This window comes from Protobothrops mucrosquamatus, unplaced genomic scaffold (genome assembly GCF_001527695.2).
Source record: "Protobothrops mucrosquamatus isolate PMUCROS unplaced genomic scaffold, P.Mucros_1.0 scaffold_198, whole genome shotgun sequence".
NCBI lineage: Eukaryota > Metazoa > Chordata > Lepidosauria > Squamata > Viperidae > Protobothrops > Protobothrops mucrosquamatus.
This window is the reverse complement of record NW_015386274.1, coordinates 244398-268955: the sequence shown is the minus strand read 5'-3', so window position 1 is coordinate 268955 and position 24558 is coordinate 244398. Positions and strand designations below refer to the sequence as shown.

The window sequence follows — 24558 nt, the reverse complement described above, 5'->3', positions numbered from 1 at the left end:
ATTTATGTCTGTCCGAGAAAAATGTAAAGTCACTTTCTCCCATGTTCCAATCTCGCCAGACATCTTTTAACTCAAAGTCCTCCTGTAATGCAAAAAAGCTTTTAGGTAATTTAATTTGAGTTGAAATTTTAGAAGAAGTCTTCTTATCTTTCATTGGATCTATTACACCATTCCAATCTCCCATCATAATAACCGACTTATAATCCAATTGGGCTATTTTTTGATGTAGAGAATGGTAAAATTGTTTCTGTAGATGACATTGATTAGGTGCATATAAACCAACTATGAGACATTTCTTCCCATTCAACAAAAGTTCAACAAGTATAAATCTTCCTTCTGTATCATAATCTATTAACTTTGGCAATAACTCCTTCTTAACATAAAGAACTATGCCAGCTTTTTTCCTTGGTGCAGGAGCAACAAAATGTAATCCCAATTTATAGTTAATCAAATACTTTTGATCATTTGATGAAATGTGCATTTCTTGTAAACATATAATATCATTTTTATGTTGTTTTAAGTAATGGAATGTTTTTTTCCTTTTTTGTGGTGAATTCAGTCCATTAACATTCCAAGTCAGAAACTTAGCCATCTTTTGGTTTTTGAAATTTCTGGAGCATCCCATGTAAATCTGCCGTAGCAGGTCTTTTTGGTCTAGCCCCTCCCACAGCTTCTGAGGTAGATGGATATGTTATAGGCACAGTTTCTTTTTGTTGTTCTCTCTCCTTTCGCCTGTAAGCTGCACGTGTCATTCTCTGTTCTTTTGCATCCTTTAACTCCAACAATTGTTGACTCTGAAACTCTACTGCAGGCAACGATGTAACACTTGGTAAATCTACAATCAGTTGTTCCGCTATTTCTTCTGCTCCTTTGGTTGATGGGGTAGGTGATGAGTCAGCTTTCAGAACCGTTTGGTAAAATTCTCTGGCCTTCTGAACTGTATCAAGTTTATAACAATTCCCAGCATAACTCAGGACCATTCCCACTGGTATTTCCCATCTAAAAGGCAGTTGTCGCTTTTTTAACTCCTGTGCCAAAAAGGCAAATTCTTCTTTTTCTTAAGATTTTAGATAGTACTTCTTTCAAAAGTATAACATCTTGTGCAGCTATCTGAAATCTCTGATGATAAAAAGCCTGTATAATATCATTGCGACGTGTCTTTCTAGAAAAATAAACAACAACATCCCTAGGCTGTTTCTTCTGACGTGCGACCCATGAGTTTACTCTATATATTTTTTCAATTTCTCCAAAGATAATTTCAGGATCACAGTCAAAGACCAAGGCAAATGCAGCTGATACTTCCTCTTTAAGTTTTTCCTGTAAATCCTCTTTTAACCCTCTGATTCTTATAGCATGTTCCATCTCTCTAAATTGTGACATCACAATATCATTTTGTGCTATCTGCACTTCTTCTTCAACCTTTCCCATTCTCTCCTCCATTCTCTCCTCCATCCCCTCCATCTTCTCCCCCACATCATCTATACGTTCATCTATACGGTCCACATGAGAAGCAAAACCTTGAAAAATTTGAGATAAGTTCTCACACAATTCATCATTTTTCTTTACAAGAAGTTCCTCAGTTTCCACTCTCATTTGCTGTATAATTTGCTGTGTCATTTGTTGTGTCATTTGTTTTGAGAGCTGTGCCAAAGAATCTTGTAAGTCCTTAAGAGTAATATAAGGAGGAGGAGAGGGTGGGGGAGTTTTAGCTTTCTGCTGTGATGTTTGTACAGCTGGAGATGAAGCAAGAGCTTTAGGTGCTGCAGAAGTTCCACGTTTAGAAGCCATTATAACTTAAGAATAGTTATAAAATTTTCTTTAAAAATATCAAGAGTCAATGCAGAACAGCAGTCATTTAATTAGAGTTTTTCTAGATTTTTCCTTCAATTTTTCTATATTTTTTACAGTCTGTTACAATGTAGCAATCCACAACTGGAAGAGAAGTGAAAGTTTTCCTTTAGAACAAAGAAGCGGTTTGACCGCAGCCATTTTTTTCTTTAAGTTTCACTTTCAACTTAACCATTACAGAAGATGTCTTTAAAGCAATCGAGTTAGAGTTGAAGTTTTATCCGAAAAATCCGACATTCCTGGTAAGCTCTGTCTATTAGAGCTTTACTCACAATTCAAATCTTTATCCTTAGAGGTGGAAACGGCGTCTTGCTTCGTTGCTGGAACGAAGACGTCCCGATCTATGGAGATGGCTGTGAGCTCCGAGAGCCCTCAGGGAGACTAGGGAACTCTACGCCTACTCACCAGCAGCTCACCTTCTTCCCTTCGCCCGAGAAGAAGGCTGAAGCCGGCAAACAGCTGATACGCGCTGTTTTGCCGGCTTTTACATAGAACGCTGACGGGAGGCTGTCAAATTGCCTCCATTGGCCGCCGGCAGCCACCGGAAGTCTTGTTTTTTTGTTGTTAATATGTTGGAAGAAACTTTTTTATTATCCATAATTTCTGTTGCAAGTCTTTGTTCGTTCTGATCCTTTGCTTTCCTGATTTCATCTTTGCATGTTCTAGCTGTCTGCTGATAATCGGCCTTAATTATGTGCCCCTTTCCATTTTTTGTATTTGTCCTTTTTGTCTTTAAGTTTGTTAGAGACATCTTTGTGCAGCCATGCTGGTTTCTTCTTGAATTTCTTGTTTTTCTTTTTCAGTGGTATTGTGCTGGTCTGGGCTTTTATGATCGCATTTTTCAGAGTTTCCCATGCTTCTTGGGTTGTTTTCCCCTTTAGGATTTTCATCCATGGGATCTTTCCTAGGTTCTCTCTGAGTTTGTTACATTCAGCTCTTTTGAAGTTGAAGACACTGGTTGGATTGTTTTCTGTTGCTAGTGTTTGCGTTATATTAAATTCCAGTATGACATGGTCACTTTCGCCCAAGGTTCTGGCAACTTCAACTTCCTCTATCACGTCTTCTCTATTAGTTAGAATTAAGTCCAGTATGGCTTTATGTCTAGTTTCCTCCTCTACCTTTTGGATGTAAAGTTGTCAGCTAGGTTGGTTAGGAATCTGTTTGATCTCCCGCTTGTTGCAAAGTTTGTCTCCCATTTGATATCTGAATAGTTGAAGTCTCCCATTACTACTGTGGTGTGCTTCTTACATACATTTGTTAAATGGTTGGCAAAGAGTTCATCTATTTCTTCTGATTGGTTGGGTGGCCTATAATATACACCTATGGTAATATCACTTTTTTTCCTTTTATATTGACCCATATACATTCTGGAGATATTTTATCTTGGTTCATGTGCATTTCTGTAGATATATAGTATTCTCTTACATAAAGTACAACTCCCTCTCCTCTTTTTGTACACCTGTTTCTTTTGAACAATTTGTATCCATCTATCAGTCCATTCCATTCATGGGTTTTGTCCCACCATGTTTCTGTAATGCCAACTATGTCATACCCTCCCTCCTGTACTATTGCTTCTAGTTCGACCTGTTTGTTCCCCAAGCTTTGAGCATTTGTATATAAGCATTTAAGACTTTTATGCCTGTTCGTGGGTATGTTTCCTGCATCTCCTGATTGTTGTTTGCGTTTTTCTTTTTTCTCATCTCTGCCTACCTCATTGTTTGATTTGTTTTCTTGGGATTTATAATTGGTTCTGGATACTAAAGATTGGTCACCCTCCCCCCTTAATTTTAGTTTAAAGCCCTCCTGATGAGTTGGGCCAGTCTTTTTCCAAGTACATTTTCCCCTGTTTTCGTGAGGTGCAGCCCATCCCATGCCAAGAGTCCTTTGTATAGGAAATGCAGTCCATGTTCTAGGAAACCAAAGTTTTCTTGGCGACACCTACTCTTTAGCCAATGGTTTATTTCTAGAATTCTCTTTTCCCTCAATGGGTGTTGGCCTTTCGTTGGGAGTATGGATGAGAACACTACTTGTGCTTCTAGTTTCTTAATTTTATTGCGTAGTTGTTTATAATATCTCACTATTGTACTCAGGTTCTTTGTTGTGTCATTCATCCCAATGTGAAGGAGTAGGAGAGGGTAGTAACCAGTAGGCCTAATTATTTTGATTAGGTTCTCAGCCACATCTTTGATTTTTGCTCCAGGGAGACAACATACCTCCCTGGATTGTATGTCCGGTTTGCAGATGGATGATTCCTTTCCTTTGAAGATAGAATCTCCTATTACCAACACTTGTCTTCCTTTTGGGGGGGCTGCAGTCTGGGGTGCTTTTCTGTTTATCTCTGGTGTGTTTGTTGATGTGACTTTTTTAGGGATATTTTAAGTTGTTTCTTTGCTATGCGTCTGCATATTTTCTTTGAGGGGGAGATTGTGGGTTTGCATGTTTCCATCTAAGGCAGTGGTTCCCAACCTTTTCTATACCCCGTATCCCTAGAATGATATATTCTCGCACAAAAGTTAGAAATAATGGCAATGAATTATGCATATACACTATAATTTTGAAAACCCAAGTTTTTGTACCCCTTGGAATATCATCTCGCACCCCCATGGGGTTTGAGCACCCCTGGTTGGGAACTCCTGATCTAATGGGTGAAATCGATTGCTCAGTTTTAGTGGGGCTGGATTGGGCAGAAGAGGTTTGTTAATTGTATGCCGCTTTTTTCTTTGATTATTGTGTTTCCTTCTATGTGTGACATTCCTCCATTTGTCTTCCTCCAATGGTTTATCAGTAGGGTCAAATCCTCTGGGAATTATTTGTTCATTAATTGGTTCGATTTGGGTAGAGCTTTCTTTTGTACATTGGGGTTTGGCTAGAGTTGCCTCTAAGTCCCTTACTTTTTCCTCCAGTAGTTTACATAGTTTACATCTAATGCATGTATAGTTTGGGTGTTCTTTGGGTATAAGCACATGCATGGAACATGTATTGCATACCGCAATAGTATCAGTTGCCTGTTCCATGAGTTTGTTGTTTAAAAATCCCTCTTTTTGGTTGGTGGGTGTGCTTTGCTGTTAGCTTTGTTTCTAGCTTCTCTGTTCTAGGTAATTATGCCTGCTTTTTTCTATCCTTTTTTTTGCCTATTTGTGCTTGTTTTTTTGCCTTGTTATTTAGGTATAGATAAAAGTATGAGGCAGTATGCCCTTTGGTTTTAATGGGAAAAAATTGCAGTTTATATTGAAGTTAAAAGTTGATGTTAGGATAGGGCTATTTAACGAAGGGAAGGGCTGCTTTCTCTTCAACAAGGGATTTACTTTTTGCTTTCTGCTCTCTGCCTAAAAATTCATCCCTATCCTTCCTTTTCTTAATTTGCTCCTTATTTATCTCTTTCCTCTCTGTCTTGCTTTTTTGACTGCCTTCCTGTGCTCAGCCAGTTTTTCTAATTGCCCCCAGTTGTCTCCAGCCGTTGCTCCTTTGACGTCTCTTCTATATTCAGCTAGTTTTTCTGTGCTGAACTGGTCTAATAGCCAGTCTTTCTGAGCTGGGCAGGTTTGCTAGTTGGTTTTTCTCTGCTGAGCAGGTTTAATAGCCAGGTTTTCTCTGCTGGGCCTTCCTACCAACTGCCTCCATCACTGCTCCGCCGCTCCGTCTCCAGCCATTGCTCTGTCTCCAACATTCAGCCAGGTTCTCTCGAGCTGTCAGTTGGATCCTCTGCTGTTCTGCCGCTTCTGTTGTGCTGCCTCGTTTCCACCTGCAGGCCTCCCGGTCAAATCCCGGTATCACCTGGTCTGCTGCCGTCTGTAGGCCCTGGTCTACTGCTGTCCATAGCACCTGGTCTGCTGCTGTCTGTAGGCCCAGGTCTTCTGGTGTCTGTAGCACCTGGTCTGCTGCTGTCTATAGCACCTGGTCTACCAGTGTCTGTAGCACCTGGCCTGCTGCCAGTTATAGGCCCTGGTCTACCAGAGTCCATAGCACCTGGTCTGCTGCCAGTTGTAGGCCCTGGTCTACCGGTATCCATAGCACCTGGTCTGCTGCCGACTGTAGGTCCTGGTCTACTGTACTGCAGTGTTTCACCACCCCCACCAATAGCTCCGCGGCCACGTGGCTCCCATTTGCTGGTCCATCGTGCCAATGTTCTGCTTCCTTCAGCAAACAGTGTTGCCTGGATAGTTCACAGTAAGCTCTCCTCTTCTCTTCCTGGCTGGCTCTCCTCCCTTCTCCACAATCTCATTGGCTCTCCTGTTTCTCCTCTCTGCTAGTCATTGCGCTGCTCTCAGTTGGCTTTCCTCTACGCCCCACAGCTGATTCTGCTCTGCAGATCTTTCTTCTCCTTTTCTCTTCTCTAGTCTGTTTTTCTGACTTATCTTTCCCCCTTTCCCTCTTCTCCTATTGTTTTGTCTTAGTTTAAGATAACTTAGTTTAATAGCAACTTCTCTTCCCACAATGTAACCATGCTTCCTCTGTGGCCGCCATCTTGGAATGGAATTTTGAGGTGCCAATCCATTTGCCAGCTCCTTATTTCACCATTGGCTCTGCTGAAAGCGGAATCATCTTCAGTCCACCATTGCTTCCCCAGAAGTCCCAAGACCTTTTGGTCATGCCCAAGAAGACCATTTTTATAGAGTTGCTGGCTAATATGAAGGCAGAACAAGTAAAACAACATTAGGGTAGGAATGAGATTTTTAGCAAAGTCAAATCCCTGCTAAGAATACAGAAAAATAGCTATGAATGACACAAGAAAATTCCAGCTAAAAAAACAGACAAAAAAGGGGAGAGAGCCAAACAATGTGAAAGAGAGATAGTCCACAGGAAATGAATGACATCAAAAGCACATAGGAGAGGCAAGACAATGATAGCAGGAGGCAGAGGACAAGAAGAACAAATGTTTGGTGTATAGTTGCTACAATATAAAAGAAAAAAAAGGAAAAACTGGCAAAGACGTTCTTAGGAACCAAATTTGATATGACTCATCTGATATAAATACTTCAATACAACTACAGTAATGCTTAAAAGTCTGTGAACCCTTTTGAAAATGACCTGAAACATGATCTCTTCTCCACACAAATCCTAAAACTAGATAAAAGACATACTTTTGCCACACACACACTGGTGGGATTCAGCCCGTTTACACCACTTTGCCCAGGCCCAGAATGGACTTCCGGAAGCAGCATCCACACAGAGAACTGGTTTTTCACATATTTGAATCTCACAGATGCACACAGATATGTGGCTTTGGATCATTTTAATCAATAGATGAACAAGTATAATGTTTTTGACTCATTTGTTTAACTGAGTTCTCTTTATCTAGTTGTGTGGAGAACAGGTCATGGTTTAGGTTATATTTATGTAGAAATACTGAAAATTCAAAAGGGTTCACAAATTTCTAGGCACCACTGGATACATATATTTTTATATACAAGTTGTATATACAAACTATTTTAAAATATCTTAGAATCTGTTTTCCCCTCAACAAACTTTTAATATATATGCATGGCTGGACTCATATGACATCCAAAACCACAGATTGGCTTAACACTATTATACAAACTCAACAATAACAGATTATTAAATAAGTTACTGTTAATTAAACCACAGTTGTATATAAATTGTTGTAAGATTTTCCACTTAGCCTCACAATTGTCCCAGCATTACTCAGGAACTTAAAAGAGCCAAAGAAACTCCTGAGCCAAGGTTTCAGCAAGCAAACAACTTTTATTTTGATCAAAATAGAGTTGGGTGACCCCATCTCTCTTTGTGGCTGGTAGAGAGATGAAGGCAACAACCAGGAAAGATGTCTTCCACCTTTTATACCTTTCCAGAACAAAAAGATCAGGTCTTGGTACCAGGCATAAGATGGCAAAAAATTAATTCCTAGATGATGACTCATACAAAGCAACCCAGGTTCCATCCGTAACTCCTTTTTCCCCTCCCCTTACTGTGCTCTTTTCATATAAGCAATCACCTAAAGCATGAAACATTTGCTTTTACATAACTAATTTCCCAATATAAAGCACCTACAAAGCTGCTTGCACATAAATATATATATGTGCAAACCAACTAGAAAAGTTCATACCATTATAATCCATGTGATCAGTGCAGCAGTTCTGATATTTTTCAAGGAGCTTCCACTGATATCTGGCTGCATTTCAAGGTAGAACAGAAGACCCTCATTTATGATATTTGATGACCAGCTTTTATGAATGTAAAAAGTTATGGATAAAAACAAGACAGAAAGCTTTATAATTATTTGTTATTTTCAAAGCAAAATTAAAACAACTTTCTATCAACATTACTTGTTTTCCTTTCAGGGATAATAAATATTAGTATGAGTACAGATAATTATTTTGTTAGAATTCCTTCAAAGAAACAGAAGTACATAAAAATTATTAAATAATGTGTTTTTAATTAGAGTACTATTATAACTCTAGTTATAAAATGGATTTTTTATTTTTTAGTATTCATATCAAGCTGTATAGACCTCAGTCTAGTATTATAGCTTGATATGAATATTTAGTATTCATATCAAGCTATATAGACCTATATACCACTTTATAGCACTCTCTAAGCGGTTTACAGAGTCAGCATATTGCCCCCAACAATCTGGTTCCTCCTTTTACCGACCTCAGAAGGATGGAAGGCTGAGTCAACCTTGAGCCAGTGAGAATCAAACTCCTGGCAGTGAGCTGAATGCAATACTGCATTCTAACCACTGCAGCCACCACATATGAGAGATAACATACTGTTGTCAAAGGCAACATTAAAAAAAGTTTTGAGTTATAATAGGAATAATACTACATTAAAATTGAAGTGGAGCACTTACATATCAAGAAAATAAACATAGTTCAGCCAAAAATCCAACATATGTATTTGCCTGCCTTTGAAAAGTTTCCTTTAATTTTTTTAATCTTACCAAACAATTATGATCATCATAATTTTGAAAAAACGCTTTTTAATCTCTGTCCCCAGCCGTCTTTCATTCTCTGTGTAGATTCCTTGCCTTCCCTTCAATAAAGATGCAACTGAGAAGCAGAAAGCAGAAATGAAGTATATTCATTCAATAAAGAAGCTGATCCTGCCTAGCTAGAGCAAGCCTGCCATGTTTTGAATGAAGAAGGCAATATACCATGGATCTGCCCCCCCCTTTCCTAGTAAGTAGAATTGTTAATCTTCATTTTTTCCTATTAAAAATCTAATTGCCATTTGGAATCTTACCAGCAACAACAGTTCTACTGAAAAGAATTGGGTTGACCATCAAAACAAGCACCAGTGGAATATATGTGGTGACATAATGAGGAATTGCATGCTCCAATCCATTTTCACAACTGTAAAATAGGGAGAGCGGATGATTATAATTCTGATTTATTTGTTCCCAAATTGGAAAAAGCTTCCTGCTTAATCAAGGAAGATTTCTTATGATTTGCTTACAATGCGACTATAGGAATATATTGAATAGGTGTCTTCAGTATGGCAGCATCGACTGCTAGCTGGACAGAAGGCTGTATTTGTGTGAACAAATATATACTGTTTAACTGACAGTGATAGTACAGTAACTGACTGTTTTTCAAACAAAGAATGATTATATTGCGAAATCATATGAAGCTGGAAGCTTTCAGGAGGCCACTTAATTGATTCAATTTATAGAAAAATAGGAAAAGGGATTGAAATGCATTTGAAAAATGGCCTAATGCAAGAAATTAATGTTAACCTGATTGACCCCCAAAAGGCTAAGTATGAACATATTCTAATGTTCTATGTGGAAAAGAACAACTGATTCCATAACTTGCATTTGGAGAAGTAAAGACATTTAAGTCATTCAGATAAAATATCTTTAAATGTGATCGGGGCAGAGAGCTAGTAAAATATAAAAGCAGAAGTTGAAGGTTGCAATAATTTTGCATGCATTGTACTAAAGAAGTGAGCAAGACAACATCCCAAACTTGTGAGATCACTCGTTCTCTCTTATAACCTTTCCTCTATTTCATCTCCTCTTTTCTCTCATGTCCTCCTTGCTCATTACACAGCAATTAGACATAGAGTCAGTTGCAATTCCAGAGTGATATGTTTCTTAATGGTTTAATTGGTTATACAAATACAGCAGGTTGTTGGTAACATGGCTCATTTGAGAATTTGAGAACACTGGGAACAAAAAAAAATCAGCAAACAAAAAGGATGTTACTTTTTCCATATACAAATTTCACTTCTCACTGCTTTAACAACTCCCCATCTCCCACAGGCCTCCTAATACTAGAGTTCCTTTGTGAAATTAAAATTCTCTGGAAAAATAACAAAAGTTAAATAACAAAAGCTAGTAGTGGGAGGAAGGTGTAACATTTGCATGCATTTAGGTTCCCCTAAAAATGACTCCTGTCAATATCCACATTAGCACTGTATTGTCACAAGACCTTGCTCTGCAGGGTCTTCTTTATAACATTCATTAGACCCTAAGACTTACTCAAGTAAATATTGTCAGGTCTTTTAATTACTTTTGACATGTATATACTTATTTTTCTCCACCGTGCAAATTCCCATGTTGTCTATGGACACTTACAAATTCCTGACTCTGGAAAAGTATCTCCTCAAAACTGAACAACATAATAAGCTTGGATTCCATTGTATACCTGGGCAATGAAGCCGGCTTTCAAATGTTAGATTCCCTACCTTTTAATAAATATGGACCTAACCAATAGCTTTCAGTGTCCTTTAATTTAAACAAATTACTGGAATGATTTAAAATTCAGGTAACATTAGTAATATTAGATGGGAAGGCCTGGAAAAAAACTGCAAAAATTGAAAAAAAAACAGGTGTTTTTTTCATTTTTTTCCAAACGGCTTTGGAAAAAAGGGGGAAAATGGGGAGGGGGGAAACCCTGTTTTTTTTTCAATTTTTCCATTTTTTTCCAAGTCTTCCCATCACTTACTTACCTAGAAACTGAAGGATAATAGAGCATAGCAACTCCCTCCATGCACAGCAAAATTGCCAAGCCCCATGTCATCATATGGTACAACACAATAGTGCTAGAATATTGTACAGAAAAATAAAATGTGAATATTTTTCCTTGTCAACTTCAAAAATTATATGAATTCCTTTCATATAAATTACAAGGCAAGTTAAACTGATAGTGAAAAAAGAATACAAAGATAAGCTTTCGAAAAGTTTTAGTTTACATCTCTAAAAGCAATACAATATAATAATAGAAAATATCAATATGAAAATACACTCTATAGCAAACCTAAACAGAATAAAACCCAATTAAATGTTGATAGCAAATATTAAATAGCAAAGAAATATATTTTTCCCCGCTCAGTTGTGCTCAATTCTCAGATATTGCCTGCACAAGTCCTTGTATTTTACTTGACAAGTTTTTCAGAAATAGTTTGACTTTGCCTCTTTCCTATGGCTGAGAGAAGGTGATTGATCCAAGGTCACCCAGCTGGCTCTGTGCCTAAGACCGGACTTGAACTCACATTTGCCTGGTATCTACCTTGATGCCTTAACCACTACACCAAATTGGCTCTCATATTAATTATTAAGCAAATCGTTATCCATATTCATGAAGATAAAGCTATTTAAATGTGCACTTAACCATTAAAATATGTCATCCTGAAGATACCGCATGTTTAAAATATAATGTTCATTTGTGATACCTTACTCCTGCTGATCTTCTAACTACCAAGTACGAATCCACAGCATAGCAAAACAGCCACCAAAAGACAGCACTGTACAAAAGTTGGATCCACATCTGAGAAACAAACAGAAAATCATGTATCATAGGGACTTACAACAGGATTATTGAAATATTGTTACTTGTAAGTCTGAAATGTTATGTCCAGCTGTGTTCAGTATATTACATAGAACAAAACACCAAAGAAAATTGGATCAAATAATTTCCATCTACCCATGAGTAGCACGTTCTTCCTAAATTCAAATATATGTACAGTAATAAGTTTGCTCAGCGCTTCAAATTCAACTAATTTGAAAAATAAATGTTTCAGATGGGGCGTTGTATTACCTGAACGCCTTTTCTCAGCATGATGATGGAGAATCCACAAATGGGTTGTCTTAATCTTCCTGCTCCAATAAGACTAATTCTGAAGTGTAGATACGCCTCTGCTGTGCCATTTGCACCCCAGTTTGAGACTAAGGCGATACACAGATGTTAGTCCGACGCGTATACTGTCCTACTACCGGACCCAGGGCCCACAGACCCCAAATGGGAGGGAGTGCTGAGAAAAGGCGTTCAGGTAATACAACGCCCCTTCTCCAGCATGATTGGATGGAGAATCCACAAATGGGACATACCAAAGCCCTGTGTCCCTAAGGGGGGGAATCAGTCTGGGCCTGGGTCCCGCTAGATGACAATGCATGATTCAACACCCTGCGACCAAATGAGGCATCGGAAGATGCATATTTGTCAATCTTATAGTGACGGACAAAGGACGAGGACGAGGACCATGCCGCCACCCTGCAAATCTCCCCTATGGATGCCTGGGTTGCCCAAGCCGCCGAAGTAGCGGCGCCCCGGGTGGAATGGGCTGTTATATGCCTAGGAACTGTCAATGATTGACTTTGGTATGCTAGGGCGATGCTAATCCATCTCCCTATTGTGGAGGAGGAGACCTTCTGCCCCATGGACAAAGGTTGAAAGGATATAAACATTGCCTCGGACCTACGGAAGGCCGAAGTCCGGTTTATGTAACATTGCAGGGCCCTGCGTACGTCAAGTGTGTTCCACTGCTTTTCAATGTCATTGGACAGATTAGGACAGAAGTCTGGTAAAACCACTTCCTGGGATCTATGATACAAGGAGTTAACCTTAGGTACAAAGGAAAGGTCTAGTCTGAGGGTAACCCTGTCCGCATGGAAAACACACAGTTCTTTGTTGACCGAAAGGGCGGCCAGTTCTGAGATCCGCCTGGCCGAGGTGATCGCAACGAGGAATGCCATCTTCATAGACAATAGTTTAAACAAACATGTGGCAATAGGTTCGAATGGTGATGAAACGAGTGCCTGTAAGACCTGGTGAAGGTTCCACGAGGGGTATCGATGTACTGTTGGTGATTTTGCGTTGGATGCTCCCTTCAAAAAGGAGCGAACCATAGGATGGTGTGCCAGAGGAACAGCATTGTCACACGTGATTACCGTAGCAAGGGCTGCAACCTGTCTACGGATGGTGTTCAGGGATAGCCCTTTGTCCAAACCATCCATTAGAAACTCCAATCGGCACGGAGATAGCCTAGAGTTCTACCTTATGCCCTGAACACCAAGCGCAGAAGCTCCTCCATGTGGCATCATATATTCTATTTGTCGAGGGGCGCCTGGATTGTTGAATCATGGCTATCACCCTCGACGAATATGAGTCTCGGCTCAAGGCCCGCCGTTCAAGTGCCAAACGGTTAGCTGGAGCCACTGCGGGTCCAGGTGCTGGAGTTCCCCGAGTGAGGGAAATACGACCTGCTGGGATCCTCCACGGAGGGGAGACGGAGAGCTCCATCAGGTCGGCGAACCACGGGCGTCTCGGCCAGTGCGGTGCAACCAGCAGGATCTCCGTTCGTTCGTGTAGTGTCTTCCGGATCGTGGCGGGAAGGAGCGGCAGGGGAGGAAAGGCATAAAGTAGTCCCCTTGGTCAGGGGCTGTGGAGGGCATCCGTCCCCTCTGCTGTCGGAGACGGGAACCTGGAAAAGAATCTGGGGAGTTGGGAGTTGGTTGGGGAAGCAAAAAGGTCTAAGGTTGGGGAACCAAACCTGTCCACGATCTCCTGGAACACCTCCGGGTCCAGTCGCCATTCAGCATGGTCCACAGTGGCTCTACTTAAGGAGTCCGCCTGTTGATTGGCCACTCCAGATATGTGCTCCGCCCTGATGGAAGCAAGATTCAATTCCGCCCAAACCCCCAACAACTGGGCCTCCTCCATGAGAGGCCTGGACCTTGTCCCTCCCTGTCTGTTGACGTGTGCCTTGGCAGCAATGTTGTCGGTAAGTACCAGGACATGCTGTCCTGCTACTATGTCGCTGAAGTGTTGTAGGGCCAGACGTATGGCCCTGAGTTCCAGCCAGTTTATATTGTTTTTTAGTTCCTCCTGGGACCATCGACCCTGAGCCCAATGCGACTGGAGGTGTGCTCCCCAGCCGAATAGACTGGCGTTCATGGTAAGGGTGATTCTGGCTGGTTCTCTGAACTCTGTGCCCTGTGACAGTGCTGGGGAGGCCCACCATCGAAGGGAGTTCAACGCCGGTCACGGAACTCGAACCTTCTGGTTGGAAGAGCTGATGCGTAGCCTCTGAAATGGAAGAAGAAGCCACTGCAGTTCCCGGGCATGGAGGCGTGCCCACGGAACAATCTGTACACAGGACACCATCTTCCCAAGGAGCTGTGATAGCAAGGCCAATGTGACCACCTTGGCTCTTTGGACCCGATGGACAAGGGCCCGAATGCTGACCCGACAGTCCTGTGATAAATAGACCGTACAGTTGCTCGTGTCTATAATTGCCCCTAGGTGTAGGAGCTGAGTTGTGGGCACAGTGTGGCTTTTCTGGAAGTTGACAGAAAACCTGTGCTCCTGAAAGGTCCTGATAGTAAGAGCGAGGTCTGATTGAGCGCTCTGGTAGGAGGAGGACTGTATTAATATGTTGTCCAAATAACATTGGACTCTGATTGGAGACTGTCTCAGGTGGGCGGCCAGTACAGCCAGTACCTTGGTAAACATTCTAGGTGCTGAAGAAAAGCCAAATGGTAAGGCCCTGTACTGGTAGTGTCGGTGGGCATAACTAAACCTGAGGAATTTGCGATGTCCAGGGAGAATGGGGATATGCAAATATGCCTCAGTTAGGTCTATTGAAGTAAGGAAGTCCCCTTTTCTGATGCTAGCCAAAATTGACTGCAGAGACTGCATCTTGAACTTCCTGTACTTCAGATAATAATTTAGACCTTTTAAGTCCAAGATTGCCCTCCAGCCTCCTGAAGATTTGGGAACGACGAAAAGATTTGAGTAGAACCCCCGTCTCTCCTGGTCCTGCGGTACCAGTTCTATGGCCTGAATCTGTAAAAGGTGAGCTATGGCCTCCGACATGAGGGCCGCTCTAGTGCTGTTCGTGGGGATGGGGCAAGATCGGAATCGATCGGGTGGACTGGACCAAAACTCCAGCATCAGACCCTGAGTAACGGTGTTTAAAACCCATGAGTCCGTGGTAGTGGCTGCCCATATGTCAGAATAAAGGGACAGCCGGCCTCCTATAGGAGGGGAGCCTGTGGAATCACTTGCCTCATTTGAAGAAGCGTCCTCCTATGCCTCGAAAGGGCCGCTTGGCTTGGGCTTGTGGCCAGTTTCTGTATGTGGAACGGTCCTGTTGGCACTCAGGTCTTTGGTAGGAGGTGCGAGAGGCCTGGGCCCAGTCCCAGGTGGAAGCTGGCCGAAAGTGCTGCCTACGATAGTAGTTCTGTGCTGACCTGGCTCCTGAGCGCTTGTCTCCCTTTCTGGCAGTGTTAACAAGGGTTTTGCACTTGTCCTTGCCCTCTATTAGGTAAGGGTCGAGAGCCGTGCCAAATAGATGCCCCCCTTTATAAGGCTTCGTAGCTAGGCGCCACTTGGCCTTTAGGTCCGCCCGCCAGTTCTTAAGCCACACAAGTCTACGGGCTGAGATGTCCGCCGCAATGGCCCGTGAAGAGTATCTGGCGGCATGAAGGGAGGAATCAGCCATGTATTGCGATGTGGCTACCAACTTACCCAGGTTTTGGTGCACCCGGACCTGGTCACGTGGAATCATGTCCTGAAGTTCACGTAGCCACAGTACTGAAGCCCGAGCGAAGAAGGCCATGGATGTGGAGGCCTTGACCGCCCAGGACGACGCCTGATGCGACCTGCGTAGGGCAGCTTCAATCTTTTTGTTCTCTGCCTTAAGGGCCTCAGTTATGTCCCCTGGGATGTTTGTATTCGAAAACAGAGAATTCAGAGGCTCGTCAATTTGGGGAACCTCTAACAATGAGGTGAAGGAAGGAGCCACATTGAACGAATTTTTCTCTGTAGAACCTAGATTGGGGATAGAGCCCAGGTTCTCCCACTGTTTCAGCACCGTGTTGCTGAAGAACGGGGGACAAGGGATATGCTTCTGCGGTACCACCGGTTCAGCATAAATTGGATTGGGGTCCTTTGATGCAGGAGGAGTTGGGGCCTCCTGCTCTGGAGAGATGTTAGCTGTGGTGCAGGCCTTAAGTAGCAAGGAGTTGAAAAGGGAATGGTCAAAGAGACCGACAGGTGGAGCCGGATCTGATGTAGATGTACCCTCGTCATCCGATAGGATGAGGCCTGAATGGTCAAAGCCTACGGATTCTGAGTCCGAGGAAACGTCCTCTGGTGACTCAGGATAGCTAAGGGACCGTGGGGATGGTGTGGGGACTTAAGGAGGGTGTTGGGCCCCGGAGGAGGCCATGAACTGGGCCACAGCCTGAGCTATCATAGCCTGGAAACATTCAGGGCCTAATGACTATACCTCGGGGGGGCGTAGGCCAGCTGCAGTAGGTGTAAAAGTGGCCTGAGGCCCAGCTAGAGGGATGCCCTGTGCAGCTACCCCGTGTCCCTGAATGTAGCCCTGATAAGCTAGCTTGAGACTGTGTCACCTCCCTGGGGGGAGACCAGGCCCCTGGGGCTAAACTGCAATGAGCAGATAGGGGCTCAAATATGGACCCTCCAGATGTAGTAGTTAATTGGGGTATATTAGCTGACCTTGGCCTGGAGGAATCCCCCTCCAATGTGGAATGGTGAATGGTGGGCTCCCTGTCTGACCTGGGTCGTTTGGAGGGCTGTTTGCCCTTCGATGAACTCTTCCCCTGCTTCCTCTTTGCGGAGAGTTCAGTGGATGATGACGTCGGGTCTGCCATGATGCTTGACTATCTCTGAGGCAAGGCTTCTGAGGGCTCTGTTCAGTGTGAGGCGCCCCCCCTCAAGCGCTTTAAACCCACTGAAAGAGCCCAGACGAAGGATTCTGCAATCCAGGTGAGGGTGGTGGTGGTGGGGTTTAATCGCCAGGCAGTGCGTCCTTGTAGGGACGAGCTTGCCCACCCCACAGTCAGCAGCATGGCTAGGCCTCAGAAATCTTGTTTCAAAATGGCGGCCGGCACAAAATGGCGGCCGCAATTAAAATGCACGCCAAACGACCATTGAGGCCTGCAATTAACTTGGGCCCAGCTGAGTCCCAGAGGCCTGGAAGCCTCACGCTTGTCAGGCAAATAGATCGAGCCCTCGTTCCAGGAGGAAGCTCCTGGGCTCCTTTACTAAGCCGGAGGCCTTGCTGACCTGACAGGCCCTTTTTCGGGCCTCCGCACCAATCAGCTGTTTGGCGGCACTCAGACTCGCTCACCGGTGAGGAGAAGTCGCGCTGAGCTTCAGGCCATCTGGAATCGTCGATCGGAGTCTCGGCTTCTCCCGCCGATCAGCTGGCCGTCGGTGCTGCTGGAGGCTTCAAATCGCGTCGCGGCTTCTCCCGCTGATCAGCTGGCCGTTGGTGCTGCCGGAGGCTTCAAATCGCTTCTCCTCGTTCGGAGAAGCCGCGCCGATCTCCAATTTGAATTTTCGGCCTCTCCCGCCGATCAGCTGGCCGTTGGTGCTGCTGGAGGCTTCAATTCACATCTCGGCTTTTGAAGAGGCAGCGCCAATCCCCGTGAGCTCGTCATGATCGGCGAGGGCCTGAAGCCTGAAGGCAAAAGGCCTGCAGGAAAGCAACTAATTGTCCTACCTCAGGGAAAGGAACAACACACGATTACCGTGTGGAGCCTGCTGGCTCAGATGGGGCAGGCAGCCGCCTGCAAGAGAGTTAAGGTAGGACCCTTTTTATAATTAATAAGTCCAATAATATAATCTAGCATGAAAAAAAATTTAAGATCTCAAAGGAGAATTTATAAGGAACCTGAATTAATCTTTCTGCTCCAAGAGCTTAAAACGCGTCAGTAGAGCTGAAGACTAAGTCTAAAACTGGGGTGCAAATGGCACAGCAGAGGCGTATCTACACTTCAGACTTAGTCTTATTGGAGCAGGAAGATTAAGACAACCCATTTGTGGATTCTCCATCCAATCATGCTGGAGAACGTGTCAGAGCATGAATACAGGTCTTTACCATATCTACATTTTTCCAGAATTTTACCACTGATCTCACCAATAGCCATGAGTATAGGAAAAAACACAGCTACTTTAAAGAGATGCAGACAGGTGCTTGAATTTTTAGAATCAAAATTCTGCACAATCCAAATGTACAATCTATTCTCTTTTTTACTCCAAAAGAACAGTAAGATATTAAAAAGCTATTTAAGCACGGCATACTCTGAGAAGTCAAATTAAAGGAAACTAAGAGTGGTTTTCATAATCTTGGTTACTCAGGACTAGTGACTGTACTTCATGACAAAATTATTAAATATATTAAACTTGGTTGCACATATTTCTCTCTTGGATGGAAATTAGAATATGCAGTTTTCAATCAAACTAAATTCCATGGCATGCACATAATTCACACATTTTGTTTAGATCATTTATCAGTTCTTAATGTTTACAAGTCTAGCATTTTTGCTCATAGGAACTGCATATTACACTGGTCTGAAACTTTATTTCTATTTGACTTCCACGTCAATTCCTTCAATTGTTTATTTTTACTTAAGTTACTTTCGTCTTACATTTTTTTTAGTCCTTATTGCCAAAGAGTAATATAGCTTACCTACAGAAAGTTATAATTTAATCATGTTGCATGCAATACTGAAAGTCAAACTTTTTTTCTCAAAGGAAAAAAATGAAATTCAGCTTTAAGAAACCCAACTGAAAGCAAATGCTGCTCTAAAAACATTAACAAAAATTAAATGAAGAGCAGAAGTTAAGTACATTCAAGATGATTATTACTAAATAAATGGGCATATGATTTGCTGCTTTAGACCATCACCTGTTTTTTATTTATATAAAAATGCATTTTTGCAAAAGTCACAAAATTGTTATTACTAGCATAAAAAATAAAAACTGAGAACTAATATAACAGCACATTTACCAAATCCTATAACCTATGAGCTCACTATAGATTTGCCTGAAAAGTTTTTTAAAAGCTCATTTTCAGAATCCAATTATATTTCATTTCTAGCTACCTACTCTGAAAAAAAACCCATTTCTTACTCTCTCTGGATTATATCATACTACGAAAGGGGAGGAGGATAAGCAAGGGGGTTTTATGACTCTCACTTCCTTCATTAAACTACAAAGTGACTGGATGTTGATTCTCATCAAAAGGACTGACCATAACAATATGGCTACCTCCGAGACCGCCTTCTGCCACAGATTCCCTCCCATAGACCGGTACGCTCCCACAGAGTGGGTCTCCTCAGGGTGCCGTCGGCCAAGCAATGTCGGCTGGCGACCCCCAGGGGGAGGGCCTTCTCTGTGGGTGCCCCTGCCCTCTGGAACGAACTACCCCCCGAGATCCGGATTATTCCGGATCTCCTTACTNGGCCTGGCCTAGGGAGGATTTTTAAACTGGGTTTTTTAGAAATTTTAATTATCACAACATAAAAATTTTGGTTTTAATTTGGTTTTATTCGGTGGGGTGTGTGGGTCTTTCTTTGTTTTAATAATGTTGTGAGCCGCCCTGAGTCCTTCGGGAGAAGGGCGGGATATAAATTGAAATAATAAATAAATAAATAAATATGGCCATTGCCTTTCATCTACTCTCTCTCTGAAGTCTCCCTTTTGCCGGCAGTGAGGGAAAAGGGCAACGCCTGGGATCTGGAAAAGAGGATGAGTGATTGTCGCCCGGAAGAACTGTGGGGTGGGGGCTGCTTGGGAACACTCAAAACATTGAAGGATGGGACAGAATCCCCCAGATCCTGTCTAGCATGCCTGCAATCATTTTCTCTTAATAAAGATGCCTGTTGGAAGAGATATTCCAAGAGTTCTGTCTTCTTAAGATGTAAAGTGAGGTGGGTCCTTACACTCATATTAAGAAACGCTGTAGAACTTCAACTCAGAATATTTAAGAGCTGTATTGGGAGAAATTGTATGACTTCAGGAAATAAAGTAGTTACTGATCGGTCCTGAATGTGGCTGGAGAAGAGTTTTGTTTCAAACCAGTCTAATATTACTTTCATATTTATTATAAAAGATACATATCTATTAGTTTGAGACAGTCCAGACAAGAACAACCATGAATACTAATTTTGTCATTATTGTAAGGATACATTTACAGAGTCTTACAAGTCAGAAAGTACCTCTCACATCCCTCACTTTTAGTCTTCTGATACTTTCTCCACCCCATTTATCATCCTGTTGTCTAGGGCTAGGCTGTGGCTCTTCTTCCTCTTTCCCAAGATGATTTCCAGATGCCATTATGAAGTCTAAAAATAATGATTATTCCCTGTTCTTCTGGCTATTTGAATTAGCAATACATAGATCATTCTGCAACCTTTTTCATGATATGGAGCCTACCACACCCATCAACCCCAGTTACTGTAGCAGTATTTATGGGACTCCAGAATAAGTTTTTGGATATTAATTAGGAGAAGATTTCACTAGCATTTTTTATCTATTTATAGTTATGACATATGTGGATTTGGCTCTTGCATGCCTTTGCACATAAACCAACACTAAAAAAGTGAACATTTCATGAAATGTCACATACTTATTCCATTCCATTATAAAGCTCACACATTGAATCACTTTACCAATATAAAATAGGAAACAAAAGCATGAGAAACATGTCTTCTGGAATGCTTTATAATCTTTTTATCAACAATGGTCATAAGTCGGGATGCATGTTTGTGCACTAGGAAGCATAAGCAGAGCAGGCCATATAAAGCTCTTGTTTGGGATCACATGACCAACACCTGAGGAAGGTTTCAAATGGAGCAATTACCAACATTCCAAGTTACTGCCCATACTCTGGAGGAATGTAACTTGCAACATTATTGTGGGTAATTTCCAGTTTAGTTTGCATACAGCACCCCAGTTATTTTTTTCTCTACAACCAAAGGGCGGATCAGGTCCATTTTTAAGCTTGGTATTTCATTAATCTACTTATTGTGCCCCCATATCAAATGTGATCCTTTCTTTTCCTGTACAAATAGGCAGACAGAATCCCTGTATCTTTGAATTATTTATTTGCAATATTCCTCTGGGTTAGAAAGAATAAGAACATTCCCCAAGTATTCTATCCTGATCTTTTCAAAGGAGAAAGATATCAATACAATCTAGCAGCAATTTCATTCATTTCATTTATACCTACCGCACTTCCTACACAGAATGTAGCAGGCCATATATCAGTTTGATTTACTAAAGATATATTTGCCACAAAGTCTGGGAACCCTAACCAGACGATAGATCGGAAGATTATACCTATAAGGAAGAGAATAAATCCATATTAATGCTACAACTCTGACCACCTTAATATTCATGTTGTTTTATACTTTCCAAAAGTATTAAAAAGAAAATGAGACTTCATTCAGTTTTCTATGATGAATTGTTTTTCCCTTTTATAACTTGAAGCTATTCTATTCTGAATTATTTTGAATCTCCCAAGGATAATTGCCCATTTTTAGAACTAGTGTTATATTCTATTTATGTTGCTAATCATTCTAAGACCCTTTTATGTTTGGTTCCTGTTTTCAAAAACCCTTGAAAGAGGAAAACATTTTCTAAAATATATGTTCCAAATATTTTTGTTGTTTTTATTTCAGTGATTTCTCTCTGTCCCCCTTTTCTCCTCAAACACAAACAGTAGCAGCTATCAAGGAAAAAGGTAGATGATAGATAAGGATTTGGTTCTGCTGTTCTGCTTTCCAAGGCTTATTTCCATGTAACTCAGGGTGTGGCCTTAAGGACTGGGAAAAGTTCTTTTTACCTATTTTTTCTCCCCCCTTGTCTTATGTGAGATTAGACAGGATTGAGAACACCCATCTCTTTTGATTTTGTTTTTATCTTTCATTAAAAGTCTATTTTTATTACAATGGGAGTGTATTTTCCTTCTCAAGTGATATTTTGGTAAAGGTTTTGATCTGACAGTTAAAGGGTGGGTGATCCCTCTGGCAACTTTGCTTCTGTGTATGTATTAGGAGAGAAAATGTAGAAACTGGTATGAATCAGGATTAGAAATACTATAGTTTTACTCCCTCACATGCATACACTTCCGCCTTCCATCTTCTGGTCCACAGCTGCCTGCCTGGCTAATAAGGAAAGGATCAGCAATATAAGAATCCCGTCAGTTCTCTGGCCAATCCTAGCCATTTCTGGAAAGAAAGATGGAATAATCTGCATTCTCAGTGACCTTTGTCACAGTAAGACTGCACACTACTGCAAGAACCACTGACTGGATTAATGGGAATTGTCTTCTATAGCTGTGTTGTGGGAGAAGGATTGGGAAAAATCATATGCTTGCCAGCAGACCCAGCTTTCAAATTATCACTATGGTCATGTGAATGCCTAGATCTGAAAGGATAGATTTCATTCATGAACTGAGACATGTAAGGGATTAAAAACTGAATAGTTTTAGTCAAATTCTTCAGAGGAAATGTGGCAGTGAAAATAAATAGGTCAATGAGAGCTCTCTTTCCCTTGCTCCCTCCCATTCTGCTTTCATGAATACCTTTCATAAGACAAGGGGAAAAGAGAGGGTTTTTAAAGGGAATTTTTAGCAAACTATTACAAATACTGGAAAAGCAAAATCTATATCTAAATAAAGATGTTTGAAAAAATGCAGTAGATTCAATTTCCTTCATATTCCGTCTGAGTCACTGTTAACACATTAATCAGTTTTTCATTGGAGATTATGGTTCAACTGTGAAATAACTAATATTCACTACTATTTCATCTACCTAACAGTAATTTATCTTTTAAAAAATTACTTTGTTGTAGTGCATACAAAGTCCAACTGCATGTGGATTAAGAAGCAATTCCCATCATATCCAAAGATATTTCTATGTGTATTCAGAACAAGTTTAAGAACAATTCTGGTCATTGCAGGTTTTTCTATTTGGCTTCAGATTTATCAAATTATGAGTCTTGAGTATTGTGGAAAGGGGATCAAGAATGCTTACATACTAGTAGACAAACCAATTAGGCAACAGAGCAGCTGGCTTTTATATAATACTAAAATGAAGTGACAGCAAATGCAATACAAATCACAAATACAAATCACATACCATACCTCGCTTTGAAATAACATATAATGGTTTATTGCATATCAGAAAGTCCAGGAATAAATTTCAACATACTGTACCAGACAGTGTTGCCTTTATTTGTCTATTGTTTTTCTTTATGTATGTCAGAGGAGCTAATTTACTGGTACTGTTGTCCTAGGATAATATATACAGTATTAAGAATAACAGAGTTGGAAGGGACCTTGTAGGTCTTCTAGTCCAACCCCCTGCTTTAATATTCCCTATTACAATTTCATATTCCAAGTATTGTGTGGTGTATTTAGTTCCACTAAACCAACTGCTAACAGAACAAGAATTAATGAGTAGAAAAGGAGATTCAGTCTTAAACATCTGAAATTTCATACTTCCTGACTTAGGAGTAAGTCCACTTAAAATCACCTACAAAGCAGAAACTAGGCTGCAATGCTAGTGAAGATCAATTGGATTCCAAACCATTGATGTGCATTGTCAAAGTACTTATTACTTATTTATTCGTTTCTCTATCACCGTCTACCTTAAGTCTTGTATTAAAATATCCTTAGGCGGCTGGAAGAGAGACTCTTTCTCCCAGCCCCTCCGTCTCTCTTCCTCTCTCTCTGCTCTTTGGTGGGATTGATTTAGTTATCAAATGTATATAGTCGCCCATCTCACCAGAAGTGACCTTCTTACCCAGAGAGCCCAGCATGTCACAGGCGGAGATGAGGAGGAGGATGGTGGTGGAAGAGGAAGCCTTGGAAATTCCTCCGGAGCCCCGATCCTTCTTCGGGAGGAGTTGCAGGGCGCTCAAGAGAATCCCGGCAGAGGCGCTGCCAAGGCAAACCCCGCAAAAGACTTCTGACTTGAAAGACACCACAAGCTGCGTGGAGACGTCCCTGTTGGGGCAACAGAAGGTTTCCAGCCTCGGAGAGGCCATAGCAAGTTTGGGGGAGACTAGAGGGTCGGAGTGGAACGAAGGGCCACACGCTTTCGCTTGCTCGTAGGAAGCTCTTGCAGGCTTTCCGTCTTGTTCCTCCTGCAACTTAGAGTTGGGGAGTCACGCGATGGCCAGATCATGTGGCGAAGTGGCGACTAAAGCCCCTGGAGCTGCCATTTCCGCCTCCGTTTCGTAAATTGGGGACAGAAGATTACCGTTTCTCATCAATGACTCTTGGGTGTTTCCTTAGTGTAACTCGCTGTAGCATCGATCCCTCCGTGTGTTTCTTTTACAGTTGGGAGATCTCTTTCTCTTTCCTGAAATCCTGACTACCTTAAAAGTTGGCTGGTAGTTGTACTCCAGTACTCCTGAAAAACTTCAAAGGCTTGAGATTTGGGGTCACGTGATCTGACCTAGGCCCACTAGTTACTGCTTCAGCATTCTTCCATCAATAGTAGCGAATATCTGTAGCTTGGGTGTAGGATGAGGGTGAAGTTCATTCTCTCAGAATCCAAATCAACTGCACAGCTAACCAGAGACAGTACCAACCCTCAACCAACCCACACAACCCCCCTCCCACACAAGCAGTTCACATCCCAGTGACCCAGACCTGATGTAACCAACCCATCACAAGACCCTCACTTGAGGCACTCATGCC

The 24558-nt window shown here is 41.8% G+C and overlaps 1 protein-coding gene across 1 annotated transcript in view; it reads right to left on the bottom strand.

Annotated features, from left to right (window-relative positions):
• Positions 1 to 23900, bottom strand: part of GPR143 (G protein-coupled receptor 143) — a 37578-nt gene extending 13678 nt beyond the window's left edge. The window contains exons 1-7 of the mRNA XM_015825402.1: positions 23657 to 23900; positions 21079 to 21188; positions 11485 to 11579; positions 10762 to 10854; positions 9052 to 9161; positions 8750 to 8858; positions 7913 to 8030 (exon numbers count right to left, since the gene is read on the bottom strand). Of these exons, the coding sequence (XP_015680888.1) occupies positions 7913 to 8030; positions 8750 to 8858; positions 9052 to 9161; positions 10762 to 10854; positions 11485 to 11579; positions 21079 to 21188; positions 23657 to 23900 (879 nt within the window). The remainder of the gene's footprint in view (positions 1 to 7912; positions 8031 to 8749; positions 8859 to 9051; positions 9162 to 10761; positions 10855 to 11484; positions 11580 to 21078; positions 21189 to 23656) is intronic.
• Between the last annotated feature and the right edge of the window lie 658 nt (positions 23901 to 24558).